Genomic DNA, 16,452 nt, shown 5'->3' with positions numbered 1-16,452 from the left:
TTTTTTTTTTTTTTTTTTTTTACTGTCAGTGGTTGTTTCCTCTCATATTTAGTAAATGTCAAATTATTCATTAATCAAAGTGTACAATAAATCAAGAAAGGATGACGACATCATTACTATTACATCAATGCTTATTATTGAACTACAATTGAACATTAAACGAGAAGATGCAAAAATTACTATAAATAGAGGATGTTAGTGACTGAAAAATTTAACAATTATGAGACTTTACACTTTTGAAGCATTCTCTGAAAGATTTTTGAGCACTCTTAATCTTCTCAAAATTATCTATATATTGCTCAACATCCCTCATATCAAAGAACATCCATCAGATCTTCAAAGATCATCAAGGGCTTCTGTCAATCTACTCGATCATTTTCGATGTTTAACGATCTCCACTCTTTTGAAAAAGTCTGATCGATCTATAGATTTCAGTTTTTTTTTTGAACAAATTTAAATAATGCAGCTACGAAGAAATAAATGTATTTCATGACTTTCAATAATAATTATCAAGTTTCTTTATACTCGACGCAAACTGATGATATTAAATTTGATGCGGCTTATTTTATATTTTTTAAATTAGAAAAAGTCGTTAAATTTTGGTGTGTCTTGAATAAAATTTTGAGTTAATGCAATATCCTGCAAAGTAGACTAGCATATTTGGTAAACCATGTATGATGAAATCATCTGAAAAAATATCGATAGAGAAAACCAATATTTAAATACTTACTTATTCCACTAAATCGAACTGTGCGGAGGGGTACGGTTTTTTTCTTTAAAAATATAAACTCGATATATTATTAAAGAAAACCGAATCTATTAATATCTCGAACTAAAAAGCGTGGGTATATCTGTACGTGGAGAAAGAGAATAAATTTGGCGTGGCCATTATTTTATAATTTATCATAATATAATAGTTACAAAAAAATAAAATAAAAGAAGAGAAAAGAAACGGAGAGAATTATAGCAATCGTATATTGTACTTTGCGCAGCGACAGTTGAACCTTGATTTTGCCTATGATCGTTGAAGCAAGGAAGGAATTACCTTCAATTGCAATTTTATTGCTTTGCGAAAACCCATTCGTCTCTCCATTTTGCAGTTCAATTAGCTTAATCATATGCTGAAGAGGTAATTATTGCCTAAATAGTTGGATTGATTTCGAGGGGAGAGTGCTAGGGATGGAATCGGAGGATGAGATGGCAATGATGATAGAAGATTCCAACGACGATGAGGAATTTTACGGAGGGGGAGATGATGACGATGATTCCGACTCGGATGACGTCATCATGGACTATGGTGGATTCATGGACCACGACTCAGATGATTCTGATGATTTCTCCTCCTCTCATAACCAATTCCAACACCACCACCATCGGTCTCAGGTTATTGTCATGGTTTTTGAGGAATTATTGCTGTGATTTATCTCTGTTTGTCGTTTTTGTTGAAAAGTATTGATTTTTAAGTGAGCGGCGCACAGTTTAGATAAGGTTTTGTGGTTCAGCTAGGTGATTTTAAGCGTATTGATTCTTTAGGGATGTCTTCTGCACGCTGCGGATTGGATAGTAGAGGAGTTGTTGGTATTTGATTTCTGTGATCGTTGGAATTTTTTTTCATACATATTGTTTCCTTGATTTGTTGCTTTTATTATATTGTTGAGCTAATACTACTTTTTGAGAAGTGGTGAAATTTGTCTCGGTTAGTATTTGCATTGTAATTTATGGCATATTCTCTAGGATGTGATGATAGTGGAGAAGAAATGAGTCTTCCACCTTAGTTTGTTTCTGTCATTTCCCTTGCCTTGGGGGCAAGAGTTGCAGCCACGACCTGAGGTCTAGGTGTTTGGTACAAACTTTTAAACAATTTTCACGGGTCAGAATCTAAGTTATGTCTAAAGATTTTAAAAATTATAATTAAAACCTGAAATACATAAATTTCTTTTAAGATGAGGCTGGTAAATTGAACCCCCCCCCCCCCTTCAACACTTCCCCCACCCTAGCTGGGGCCTACAGTTTGGCTGCAAAATGTCTCTTGCTGAAGTCACGGGTTAAGAAAATACTTGATTATTTATGCTAACCCTGTCAAATTTTGGATACCTGTGAGGGGCCGAAGACAGCCTGTGTTCTAGCTTTTATGTGTCTTATCTGTTCATGGATAAATTTTTTTAACTCTGTTATGAACTAATAAATCAAGGTTTTCCAACAGCTATATAACACTGAGCATGTGAAGGTGAAAGTTGAGTGGCCCAAACTGGAGGTTGTTTAAATGGGTGGATTCATTAACCATTTTGCATTTGTAGCAATCTTCACATATATAGAATTCTGTTTAATTTAAAATTATAGGATTGAGTTTAAAACACTCCTTTTACTCTCCAATCTCAAAACTTTTATCCTGGTAATGCAAAATGCTGGCCCATTCTGCATGCTTACACTTGATACAATCTTCATTATGCTTTCTGGAATAAAGCATTTGAACAGTTTACATGGTTGCTAATTGTTTATACTCCCTTCTTTAGAGCTATACCATTTTGAATGAAGATGAGATTCGAAAACATCAAGAGGAAAGTATCGGAAAAGTTTCTATGGTTCTCTCAATCTCAAGGGGTGCTGCAGGAATCTTGCTCCGCCATTACAACTGGTAGCTAAAAATTTTGAGTGGGCTCTTTCCATTGGTTGCTTGGATTAGATATATCTTTACCATGTGTCGTGTTGTTCATACTTGATCATGCGTCGTGAATCCTCCATATATTTTTCTATTCATGATATGGTTTGTTAAGCTTATCTTTTTGTCAATTGAAAGTGGATTTGTTGAAGTAAAAAATTGTAATGGATGTGCTTAACTTAATTGAGTTGGTTATTTTATTTATTTTGTGGATAATTCCTTCACATGCGCTCGACTCACAGGAGTGTCAGTAAGGTGAATGATGAATGGTTTGCTGATGAAGAGAAGGTTCGCAAGGCCGTTGGTTTGTTGGAGAATGGCATTCCTCTTCCAAATGCCAAAGAGGTGATTCTAATATGTAGAAGTTTTGTTGATTTTATCTTTACATTTTACATATGATAATCATTTGATGAAAAAACACTCAGTCTACGTTACCTTCATGGTTTCATTGAGTATCCATCGAACTAAACATCCACACCATCACAAGTGGATCAATTAATTCCCAATTCGTGTATGCTGGATCTGTGGGAGAAGTTGCTTTGATTCCAGTGACATACCCCCACTATAACCACTGGAGTAAATTTGGTGTGTTGAATCTGTGTTTTGTGGAAGACTTAGCACTATAATTTTGAGCGATAGCAGGAGAAAATTTGGACAGAAATGGATGAGCAAGAGTCACCACGGCAGTCATTTTTGATACAGCTTTGGTTGAGAATTAGTGATCGCAAACCTATTATTAGACCATGAGGATTTGAAAAAATATTAATTCTATATCACTCATTCTACAATACATTATAAATAGTGTCACTTCAAAGGCGTAATGCAACAAGTATACATGATTTGTGGGATACACAATCACCTATTGTGGAAAAATAACTAGATATAAACTCCCTTAACATAAAAGATATTATTCATGTATCAATATTCTCAGAATCTCCGGTAGTATAGATTTCTGATTCTTCTACTTTCATTCATGTAAAATTTAGTCTTTTTTTTCCTCTGCAGCTGACCTGTGGAATTTGCTTCGAAAATTACCCTCGTGATAGGATGAATGCTGCTGGTTGTGGCCATCCCTTTTGTTTCACGTGTTGGCAAGGTTTGTATTTGTACAGGTTCTCTTCTTCTTATTGTTATTATTTGTATGCTTATGTTCTTTAGGGGCAATATGATTTTCTTCTGATTGACCTGAAGGGATATATGTATTAATTTGTCGACTGTTGAATTCTGCTCTATAAATCATTTTATGACACCAGTTTTTTTTCTAATTTTCTACTTGTAATTCATTGTGTAGGTTATATTAGCACTTCCATAAATGATGGCCCCGGATGTTTGATGTTGCGTTGCCCAGATCCATCCTGTGGAGCTGCTGTTGGTCAGGATATGGTGAATAAAATTGCTTTAAATGACGATAAAGTGAAACACAATCGTTACTTTTTGAGATCATTTGTCGAAGATAATAGGAAGGTAAATGAGATCATACAACTTTGATATCAGGACATACTTTTTTAAATGTAGAATACATAGCATTTTTTTTTTCTCATGGAAACTCTTAACACTCTTAGTACTGAGTGCTCAGGCAGTTCAGAGTTTTTGCAAACTTAATTTGAAGGCTGCTGAGACTAGTTGTACTTTCATTACTGTTTACAGGAATTGCTAAACAGTTGAAGTTAAAATCTTTGCACTTTCCTCATTTCTTTTTTTCCAATAAAAATTGAAATCTAGGTTATGGGAGACTGTTGATATCCATGGACTTTACTGGATTGTCTTTTTTTCATACTGGACTTTGTTGGAGCATTGTATTTATGTCTTGTGCTAAAAAATTTCCATCTTTCTTTAATCCATTTCATCCACGGATGAAATGGTGCCCAATTGGATTTTGTTGGAGCACTGTATCCACGTCTTTTGTTCAAAATTTTCCATATTTCTTTAATCCATTTCATCCACAGATGAAATGGTGCCCGGCACCAGGCTGTGATTTTGCTGTAGATTTTATTGTTGGTGGTGGAAGCTATGATGTTACTTGTCGCTGCTCCCACAATTTTTGCTGGAATGTGAGTCTTGGTTCACTCTTCTAATCTTTTTCCTTCTTTTTCGAATTTTTTGTATTACAATCTCTTTGTTCGACAATAAAGCAATTATTTTTTATTTCTACTGCATTGCAGTGTGTTGAGGAAGCTCATCGCCCTGTTGATTGTGGAACTGTGGCCAAGTGGATACTGAAGAACAGCGCCGAGTCTGAAAATATGAACTGGTATATTTTGCAATACTAGTTAATTGGAAATCATGGATGTCAAAGTTAATTCCATTACATGTTGTTTCCATGAATTTGCAACACTGTTTTCACAGAACATGGCAATTTCTGATTGCTTTTAAATGTATTTATAAATTTTCAACACAAACAAGTGGTTGTTTTTTAAAATACCTCGAAGATTAAAATACCTCGAAGATTAATGAATACCATCTAAAAGTGTTCATTCACACATTTTTATTTTCTTGATTCATATTATAGTTGTGACTTACCCACAACCAGCCCCCCAAAAAAAACGGATGTAATATAATTCAATTTTTTTCTTCATGTTGACATTTCTAAATCACATTAGTCTGATCTTATTTCAGGATATTGGCTAATTCCAAGCCTTGTCCAAAGTGCAAGCGGCCTATTGAGAAGAATCAAGGTTGCATGCATATCACGTGCACACCACCTTGTAAATTTGAGTTTTGCTGGTATGTGTGTTTCTCTGGTTATGAACGACAAAAGCTCTACAGTTTTAATAAATCCTTGATTGTAGATTAACTTTTACTTTATGTACATGTTAGATTTATGATATCAGTAACTCTTTAGTGATTCTTTTTTTTCCCACCTTGTCTTCTTTTGCATACTCAAATGATGTAAACTCTCACCTGACTCAAGCTGCTAATCTTTTGTTTCTGTAGAAAATCCTTGTCATTTCATGCCATCTGTTGTGATACACTTGCAGGCTCTGCCTTGGTGCATGGTCCGAACACGGGGAAAGAACTGGTGGATTTTACGCATGCAACCGTTATGAAGCTGCTAAGCAAGAAGGAGTGGTGAGTTTATAAATTTGCTACGTTCTCATGTGTTTCTAAAGCTTTATCTTCATATCATGTCTCTATTAAATTCATTTATCTGTTGCATATAGTATGATGAAGCTGAAAAACGAAAAGAGATGGCTAAAAATTCTTTAGAAAGATATACACATTACTATGAAAGATGGGCTACAAATCAATCGGTATGTTCATTTTTCCAACTTTTATGATGTGGTTTGGCATACTTTCCGCTGGTTTCTCAGATTGATTGCAGTGGACATGATATTTGTGGAATATTTAATTTACTTTTTAGCTTCATTCTCAGTCAATTCATACCTTGTGTGTTTAGATTTGGATAGCAACTTTTGTTATTCACATATAAATAAATGCCTTACAAGTATTGTTCCTTTGTTTCCTCTCGTATCTTTGAAATATTGTGAAGTGCATTCCCCACTTCTTTAAAAGGCACCTCACTATCACATGATTAACAGATTCAGGAATTTTGTGTATTTATCACAATCCCTCAAGGATTAATTGAGCTAGCAAGTGCTCACAAATCCAATCTAGTTGTATGATTTGGCTCGCTATCGCATCTTCAATTTGGTTGTGATAAACGCTTAATGTGTTCTTATTCTCGAGATATATAATTCTGTGCTTGTACCATCATTTGTGATTCCATATTTTGTATATGTTTTGTGTGGATTCGATATTAATTTTATAATTTTACTTTTTCTGCAGTCAAGGCAAAGAGCACTTGAAAACCTACACCAAATGCAAACAGTACATGTAAGAAACATACTTCACTCTGAAGCTCGCTAGACGCTAATCCTCCACTTTGGAAGATTTGTACTGTTCCTCACACCTTACCGTAAATGAGATCAACTTACCCAGTAATGTCACTAAAATAAATTTCTGGTCAAAATTTCTTTTCAATTGAAGGACCTTTTCTTATTTTAAACTTTTATAGGCATCAGTGTTTTACTGATATATTAGTATTCTGAGCATAAGTACAATAAATTATTTTCAGAGATGAAGAAGTGTATTGATGATGACTTTATTATGCAGCTAGAGAAACTGAGCGACAAACAATGTCAACCTGAATCTCAGCTTAAGTTCATCATAGAGGCCTGGCAGCAGGTAAATCTTTAGTTTCATAATTTCTCACTCTGACCAGAGGGCATTGTTTTCATGGATGTGTCATTTATTGGTCACTTCAACTTGGAGAAGAGTTTGCATGGCCAGTCAGTACACATGATAGATGTCATTTAAAGCACTGAAAGGTATAACTTGGACTCGCTTCTCGAGCAGAAAAGGCCAAAAGCGGTGGTTTTGAATAAGTGAATTTCAATGTATCAAATTGTCTTCTTTTTTTGCTCACATCACACCAGCAAAAATTAGCTAAAAAACAGTCATTGATTAATGCCCAGCAATTAGATGGGGTAGATAAGGTTTTGCAACCTCTTCATCTTCTTTGAAGAACTAACTGTAAATTCTTCTTTTGTATCCTCCAAGTAATTATATTATGTGCTATATTTGGTAGCATTTCACTACTAATTACAAACTTTAGACTCTGACATTAGGACTTGGGACTTATTTTGATAATCCAAGCTCTTAAAGTACGCTAGTTATATGGCTTATGTGCTTGCATTGGCCTTTTACAGATTGTTGAATGTAGACGAGTTTTGAAGTGGACATATGCGTATGGATATTATCTACCTTGGGATGAGCTTGCTAAGAAGCAGTTTTTTGAGTATCTACAAGGTCTGCAATTTATCCTACTTTGTATATTTTGGTTTGTTCTTTCATTTGCATTTTACCATTTTTTTGTCTGTATTCTTTAGGTGAGGCAGAGTCTGGTTTGGAACGGCTTCATCAATGTGCAGAGAAGGAATTTCAGGGCTACCTAAATTCTGAGTGTCCATCAAAAGACTTCAATGAGTTTCGGACAAAGTTGGCAGGATTGACCAGGTGAATCCAACTAATATTCTCTCTTCTGCTCGACTTCTGTACTCCATATTTGTTCTGACATCAGATTACTCTTATCTTTTTACTCTTATCTTTTTTTTTTAATCGAAGTTACACCGCACCTGTCATGGACTTTAATCTTCTCTTTGTGTTTGTGCTGGCTTTTATGAGCACCATCAATTCATAATGATTGGTTTCTAATATAAGTTTTGCATGGATGACAGTAGCTACTTTCTACATCTAAGCCTTGAGAAGAAGAGTTTTCCGCGAATGATACTAATGCTTCTGCCTGGGTTAATATGAGATGATGAAGTGTCTAAAATGTCTCTTGTTGGCTTTCTTGTATTTGCACACGTTTTAAAGTGATCCATTTTGTAAATAGATTGCCTGGTTTGGACACTTTGATATTTTCTCATTACGTAATAAGTCCAGTTGATCTCAAGGGTTAAGATTTCTCGAATTTCCTAGAATCCTTAAAATGATTGTCTCGATATCTTGTAGAATAATATTTAATATTTGATGATACGGTGTGTCTTTCAAAGAAACTGAACCATGTTCACCAAAGGCACGTTGTTCGACCCAATTAATTCCTCCCGTACTATTTTCCTCGAACAAATCCAGTTTGTGCACATTCTTGCATGAAGAAAAAAATGTTATGGATCATTAGATGTGGAATTGATCTCAACTTTGCTCTATAATTATGTTTTCCAAGTAGCCCTGGTTTATAGATTATTAACCCGTGAGGACATTCTTGAAGTACTGACACTGCATCAGCATGCTGTCTGAGTAGAGTTATTGAGTGCAGGAGAAAGTGCTCTCAACTTAATTATTTAATTTCTCGAAATGTTGAAATGTTAAAGCTAAAAACTGTCGCATGATTTGGACAAGCATTAGGTACAGTTGGAGGTGTGAACAACACTTCGTCTTTGGAGGAAGTGTTGGTTTCATCCACATCACAATGATTTCCTCAAGTCACTCTTTCACCAAGTGAAAAATGTGATGTCTTCTTCCTTTCGCTGAGAAGACTTACCTATTCTCCCTTCGTAAATATTTGTTTTCTAGTATATTAACTTGAACTCATTCACCTTCCTCAATTTTAAATATTGCAGCGTTACTAAGAATTACTTTGAGAACCTCGTCAGAGCCTTAGAAAATGGGCTATCAGATGTAGACTCTCATGCAGCAAGCAGCGGGGCAGGTAGCTCCAAGAATCTGGGCAGTGGCAGTGGCAGTGGCAAAGGAAGAGGCAGCCGGGGAAAGGGAACTACAACCAAATCAAACAGTTCTAGAAACTTGGATGACTCGAATCACTGGTCTTGTGATCACTGCACACTTGCCAACGATAAATCTGCTACCATTTGCCGTGTGTGCCAGCAACACAGGTGAACAAACCGGTTCTTTCCTTATTATCTTTAAAATGAAGGCACTAGTATTGGCTGCTTCAGTGTCACGCGCCTAGTTCTCCGTGCTAAAACCATAACCAGTCTCAGAAGTCTTAGTGACGGGTGAACTGTACATAATCGTTTCGGATGTGTTAGATGCCCGAAAACATTTCTATGTTGTATATTATTTAATATTTTATACAGTTAGGAGATAAAGACTAATAAAAAATATTTATATGTTGTAAGGTTTGTAAGTAGGAATGCTGACACTGGACTAAATAAATTTGTGAACTGTAAACGACAAAATTCACGTTTCTATTTTTCATATGAATTTGTTTTTAGTTACATTTTGAGTTTTGAACCATAGCAATCGGTCTGACTCTTCAATAAATTGCTTGCCTATGATACGATTCTCCTCTAGTCTGTTTTTCTATTTACATTTGTATTTATATGACAAAATTCAGTTTTATCAACTTTGCTGATTTTCAGAAGTGTGTACTATTTATTATAGTCGCTATAGTTTCAAATCCTCAAGTGATACATAAATTTTGCTTTAAATACTCAAGACAGTAGAAAAATCCCCCATTCTTTGAATTTCAAAGTTCAAAATTACAGAGCCTGGTAAGTCAGTATCAGAGGACATAATCACAGGGAAGTTCACAAAATTCATAGCCACTCTGTGATCGCCGGCTATAGAGCAACCTCTGCAATGTCCTTACAATGTAATTTGTTTGCAGCAAGCCGCAAATACTAGAGAAAAACGTGTGTAAACCAGATGATGAAACCCGAAAGTACCTTATCCTACTAGAATTTTTCCTACCAAAAATCAAGAAAGATCACATTAAACAACTAGCTAGAAGTTAGATCTATACACGTCGTTCTTGAGATGTTTCTTAGGCCAGGGACTTCTATGTCGTGTTCCATTCGGTAAAATTCGAAGATCCGAGATTCGACAGAGAACTAGGAATATAGTTATTGCAATTTGATCCCTGATCATAAATAGCACTTGCCTTTACTGCTTCACTTGATTGATACAAATTTCTTGTCTGGGGATAAACATCCGTTGATCTGAACATTCCCTCTAGATTTCCCTCGCCATGCCCCACGAAACCATTTTCCCGATTTTGATTCCCATTTCCGACGATCACAGTGCCCATAATCGGCCCCATAAAGCTGTTTCCAGTGGCTCCATTCCCATCTCCATTATTCCCATAAACGGAATTCGACCCTGAGCTATGCTCCATAGAAGAAGAGTCCAAGCTCATCAGATTGTGCAACACGTGAGAAGATTGAGAGAAATTTTGTGCGTTTCCCAACTGAAGCTGATGTCGAATATTGTTGCTACCATTAAAACCATGACTAACTATATCTTGATCTTGTTCTTGTTTGCACCACATTCGGGTTGGGTTCGCGTAACCGTAAATGTTCAATGGCTGAGTTTGCTGGAATCCAATTGTAGGCCACCCATAGCCATTTGCAAGATTATTCGGCCAGCAGTTTCCTTGCTCGGACCATTGGATTTCTAATGCCGCTTCTTGGTTTTCGGCACCCTTTAAGCGCTTAGCAGCACTGCCGATCGGTAACGTGTTGCTTTCGAGTATGCTTTTGACATCATACCGGTTTATTTCGAAGTTAGTCACGGCATTCAGGCCTCGGAATTTTATTGCAGCTATGTCATATGCTTCTGCTGCTTCCTCTTGCGTGCCTTTAGAAACCAAGACATCAGGAACAATAAAATGTCATTATTTTGGAGATAAAATTTTAACATATTATGTACACAATATATGTGTACAGTGTGTTATAATTATAAAACTGTTCCAGTGATTAAAAGTAGAATGAGTTGAAAGCTGAAAATATAATTTGGGAAAGAATTTGAATACAATGTGAATATGCTTAGCTTGGACTTGGTAAACATCTTCCAGAAAAATAAACAAAATATAGCCAATAACTTCATGCAAGAAGCTTACTGAAAGTTCCCAAGTAAAGGTCCTTGTTCCCTGCAACTCTTCCTATCCTTGCTTGCCATCTTCCATGCTGATGATGTCTGTTAAATTACACTATCTTAATTTAATTTCATTTGTGAATGGAAAATGCAATGATAAATACTGCATGTATATCAAGTAGTATGGAATACAAAGATGCATATCAATATGCTGAAAACTATATATTAATTCTTGACTCCATTTTGCTCATGACCAATATAACATATATACATGTCATAATACAGATATAGATTTACCTTGTAACTCCCCGATAAATGGACGCGCCGCGTGAGAAACCGCTACTTTTCCTGGATTAGAAATGTAATCATTAAGTGATTAGCTCAATAGATATATACAAATACAGAATCATTATGCTTTTCCCATTGATTCTTATTAATTATGTTATCAAAGCTTCAGGTTACCTTCTTAATGATGCTACATGTTCTTGTCTAGTCATGTGCTTCATTTCATCCACTTCTTTCTCATAGTTGCTAATCTGAATCAATGTTTCGGATGTAGTCAATTATTTTAAGTTTAAAAAAATACAAATATTGGAACATATTAAAAGAAACACATGAAATGAAATAATTGGTACTCAAGATGATCACTGACAGGAAAATTTGTAGTGGTAGTGGTTCCCCAGTATTTCAAAGCTGCTAAATCATAAGCTCGAGCAGCCTTTTCTTCCTTATCATAACCTCCTAAATATATATACATAAAATTATACGAAGTTCAGAAACAAAAACTTAAAGAAAATGGAAATTTTATATAATACAAAGTTTCATGAGTTGTATCAGTTTGAGCAACAATATTTTTAAATGGCAAATAACAGAGTTAATAAAATTAATATGCATGACTTACCCAAGTAAACTGCAGTAAGATTAAATCATTCACCAACAAGTTCACGGAAAGGAGACAAAGAAACGAGTGTTAAAACAAATAATAAATAAATCTTAATTATGATTAATATTTTAAAAAATAAAATAATGGCAGACACTTTATTCATATACCTTGCCTTCCTTTCCGGGTTTGTCCTTCTCTTCTACAACTATTATCCCACAAATGTGCTTCATATCTTCCAGTCCATCTATGTCTGCTCACATTCAATGATGAGAAGAAAATATTGCATCTTTATACCATTTAGACAAAACCCAGAAAAGAACCATCATGAAATACAAAAAAATTAAATAAAATAACAAGAAAAATTTATAATATATCAACCTCGTTACACCACGGTAAATGGATGTCCTTTGTCCAAACGTGTCTAGATTTTTCCTGGCCACAGACTCTATTGCACCACTGGACGTTTGACTGTCAACTGTAGGTTGTTTATTATTATCTGATGCACAACTCTCCTCTGCACTATTATTATTACCGTCATTCACAAGTGGTAAGTTTTGAGAGCTTGACTGTGAACATGTGCTCATGGAAAGTGACAGGGTCTGAGCACCGGCAGGCGGTGCCGCCTTGGTACAGGTCTTTATCTCCGCCGTGTGTGGTGGCGTGGGGTTGTTTCCGAGCCAGCTCTTTATCATGGAGAGGCCAATGGAAGTGGTGGTGTTGGTGGGGTTTACACATTTGCGAGAGGTGGCATCTGTTTCTTGGTATATGTTGTAAGAGTTATCGAGGGTGCTATTGGCTTGGAAACTTGTGGGATTTGTAACATTAGGGTTCTTGAGCTGTTGATGATGATGATCAGCGGTGAAAGAGTGCATTCCAATTCCAAGAAAATTTTCAAGTTTTGGGGTTTCTTGAATCTCCAAGTTATGGCTGCCGCATGGGATTATAGTACTCATTCCCGTTCCTCCCTTCATATTCCAATCTGCAAGAAAAGAAAAGAGAATAATAAAACTCTTAAACTTAACCCCAATATTTTTTCTGCATGAAGTGAAGTACATAATCATCAAAACTCGAGGGACAGCACTTGCAGAAAATTTTACTTTCAAGTAAAAATACAAAAATCTGCAAAAGGGACACAAATCTACTTAAGCTAAAAAACTTAAAGAGTAACTGATGAATTTACCATGAGATTGAGGATCCGAGGTAGCAGTGTTGGTGACGTTGAAAGCTTCGAAAATACCAAAAGGAGGTGGAATGACTGAATCATAGGGTTGTGTGAGACCAAAACACTGATCAGAGACTACTACTTGTTGAGGTGAAAGAGAGAATCCTAACCAGTTATTCATAGAACCCATTTTCAAAAATATATTATTATTGATTCTACTTCAATGATATAAGGTTACGTTACAAAGTTTTGAATTTGAGAGCGATGTTGGGTTTTTTTTTTCTGCTAGCACATATATTGGTGTATACATATGCTATTGAAAGATAAGAAGCAGAAGCTGATGCATGTAATGAAATGGCAACTAAATGTGAAGAGAATGATCTAAAGCAGATTTTTAAAATGTTGGAAAGTGCAGAGAAGATATATATGCAATCTTAGTCACAGATTTCTCGTACTATCGTTGGTGATAAATGGGGGTGGTGGTACTGATCCCAAGAACCACTGTGGTTGAAAGCTAGCCAATTTAGGGTTTCATCAGGGGCATAATTGTCATTTCAAGCCAAATTATTATAATAACTATGTAGATTAATTAGCAATTATTGAAGCTACGTTAAATTATACACACACAAGGAGTCCATGATTTCGTTGGTAAAAATTTAAATAATATATTTTCTAGTATGCTACATATATATCTTAGATGGACATGTTGATGAAAAAAATAGGAGAGATATCGATGATGTGTTACTTACATATTAGATGTGATAAAACATAAAAAAAATTGTATATTCAATATGTGAGTGTCATCTCATCGGTGNAGGTGTTTAATGAAGCATAACCCATCCATGTACGTACATATTTGATTGATGTCCAGTTGGCCGGAGACATGTAATATATTGACTGAGTAGAAAAGAAGAGTGCTGAGAGGCGCTATTTAATATGATTTAGGGTAGATTTTTAAGGGAAAACATGCATAAAATATTTTTTTAAAAAAAAATTTCCCCGAGAGGATAGGGTAATCGTCTAATTTGCTCTCCTTACGATATGTTGCACGGTGATCTTTTTTTACGTGTATATAAATAAAGTAAAATAACACACATAAGAAAACACTCTCGATGTAACAGAATCTAATCCTTCCATCTTCCCTGAGTCTATCCATACCTTGACGTCTTGTACCTACTGTACAGAAATATTGCCAACTCTCCTGGGCTCAGACTCCCCATGCCATGACACTTCACTACAATACAGATGGGCATATACATAGATACAATACATACATATGCACATATAATAATAATAATAATAATAATAATAATAATAATAATAGTAAAATTGTCAGCATGCACAAAATCTAAATCAATCTGAGGTTGGGGCAGGCGGCCTTTAAAGAAACCCATAACCTTTTCACATTCCATATTCCATGTATCCCACATGCATGTATCAATTATTCTGCCACACAAAATCATTAAATTTCACACGGGGGACTTTCCCTTTATTTTCCCACTGCTATTTTATTAAAATATATATACATCACTGCAATTTTATTAAAATATATATATATATATACACACACACACATACTGATATACATGCATACAGTGGCGCCGAGACCACAATCCATGACACCCCGGCTAAAAGCTTGGGTGGTCCAATTTTTTTAAAAAAATTTTATATGTAAATTTTGTAAAATTTTGGATATTATTTCGAATTGGATATTATTTTTTCTTTTAAAAAATATGTATTTAATATTGTCAACAATTAAAATGGTAAAAGTTTGGCTGCTCCAACTATTTTGATCTTGAAACAAACTTATTCGTGCACCATTAGATATATTGTTGACAAAAACTTGTGTGCGACGGTCTCACGGGTCGTATTTTGTGAGACAGATCTCTTATTTGAGTCATCCATGAAAAAGTATTACTTTTTATGCTAAAAGTATTACTTTTTATTGTGAATATCGGTAGGACCCGTCTCACAGATAATGATTCGTGAGACCGTCTCACAAGAGACATACTCTATATTGTTATACATAAAAACTATACCAATTTAATTATTAAATATTATATCATTTCAAATTTATAATAATAAAATAATAATTAAATATCTCACATATATATAGAAAAAAGAACACAAATCTTAATGGAAATAAATCGTTTGAATTTATCGATTTGTATTTGGGAACTCTATATTTTATAAGCTAAAATAAAATGGAATTAAAAGGTGAAATATATTAATATTTATATTATTATAATAATGATGTGAATACTACGTACGCACCCCCAATATGAAGACAATAACCCCTTGTATTCCGGTTCTTGGGTTTATAATTAATTAATTTGTTATAAGATTTTATATATTATATAGTATTGCATTCGTTTTAAAAAATATACATAGCTATCTAGGGACAGATCGGGAGATATATCGTTGTTCCTCATAATATCAAATTAAATTTGACAGCCACTTCCGTAGCCAAACTATGTATATATAAAATTTTAAACAAAAACTTTTACGAGAATGTCTCACTAGTCAATTTTGTGATACATATTTTCGACCCGACCAACTTATGAAAAATAATATTTTTGATTTTTCATTGCATGTATATATTAACTGGATCGACTCGTATCACGATTATAGATGAACAGCTATTTATAATTTTATTATTGCCACCTACTTCAATTTTCTAAATTTTTAGAAATATACTTAATAATAATAATAATTAAAACTTCTAGATTTAACGTGCGTTGTGAATATATAGAGCTTTTGAACATTCGACTCTAGCCCTAAAATTATCATAACCACATCTAGTGTATGTTATATATATAATTAATTTTTATATAACATAGGCGGTTGCATAGATTAAAGTCGACCTTAAAAATATTTATATTTCTCATTTTCTATAATAAGAAAAAATTGTCAAATTCATCCTATAAGTTGGTGTGTTTTCTACTTTCGTAATTTGACTTATTAAATTTGAGTTCTAGTCATATAACATTATTTTTTGTAGGTTTTTAGTCTTATTTCATTGGAAACTGATTTATCGCCAGAAGATGCTGATACGACATCGGATAATTGACGTATCTGATATCACGTCAACAAATAAAAAAACAACGGTGTAATATATGTTTTATAGGTTAGAAGACGAAAACACAAAACATGAAAGTTTAGAGAACTAAGTAGATTATTTTATTTTTTATATGAATGAGAATTCGCAGCCGCGTTCATGGTGGATAAACACTTTCAGATTAACGCAATAGCCAAGAGTCACTATAGTCAAGTAAATTGCATTAGACAATTCATGTGTGATAAATCTTGTCTGAGAAAGTATTAGTAGAGAAATCGAAATTCTGACAACTGATTAAACGTTCACTTGCTCTATCTATTCGGATACAAGGTTATTTTATCTTTTATATTATA

The 16,452-nt window shown here is 34.5% G+C and overlaps 2 protein-coding genes across 2 annotated transcripts; one reads left to right on the top strand and one right to left on the bottom strand.

Annotated features, from left to right (window-relative positions):
• Window positions 1-948: 948 nt before the first annotated feature.
• On the top strand, window positions 949-9,399 carry LOC140989708 (probable E3 ubiquitin-protein ligase ARI8). Its single transcript, XM_073459048.1, has 15 exons — window positions 949-1,383; window positions 2,514-2,635; window positions 2,902-3,004; window positions 3,665-3,755; window positions 3,951-4,123; window positions 4,606-4,710; window positions 4,822-4,910; window positions 5,276-5,383; window positions 5,638-5,728; window positions 5,821-5,910; window positions 6,446-6,493; window positions 6,773-6,844; window positions 7,369-7,468; window positions 7,549-7,675; window positions 8,782-9,399. The coding sequence occupies exons 1-15, from the start codon at window positions 1,180-1,182 to the stop codon at window positions 9,056-9,058; spliced, it is 1,800 nt and encodes a 599-aa protein (XP_073315149.1). The 5' UTR covers window positions 949-1,179; the 3' UTR covers window positions 9,059-9,399.
• Window positions 9,400-9,626: 227 nt separating this feature from the next.
• Window positions 9,627-13,455, bottom strand: LOC140990405 (AP2-like ethylene-responsive transcription factor BBM). Its single transcript, XM_073460082.1, has 9 exons — window positions 13,060-13,455; window positions 12,258-12,858; window positions 12,047-12,129; window positions 11,898-11,906; window positions 11,649-11,737; window positions 11,459-11,532; window positions 11,294-11,344; window positions 11,022-11,098; window positions 9,627-10,759 (listed from the first exon to the last, which is right to left on the bottom strand). The coding sequence occupies exons 1-9, from the start codon at window positions 13,229-13,231 to the stop codon at window positions 9,963-9,965; spliced, it is 1,953 nt and encodes a 650-aa protein (XP_073316183.1). The 5' UTR covers window positions 13,232-13,455; the 3' UTR covers window positions 9,627-9,962.
• Window positions 13,456-16,452: the final 2,997 nt, after the last annotated feature.

The sequence above is a fragment of the Primulina huaijiensis genome, chromosome 12 (assembly GCF_012295235.1).
Source record: "Primulina huaijiensis isolate GDHJ02 chromosome 12, ASM1229523v2, whole genome shotgun sequence".
Classification (NCBI taxonomy): Eukaryota; Viridiplantae; Streptophyta; class Magnoliopsida; order Lamiales; family Gesneriaceae; genus Primulina; species Primulina huaijiensis.
This window is presented reverse-complemented; position numbering and strand designations above follow the sequence as displayed.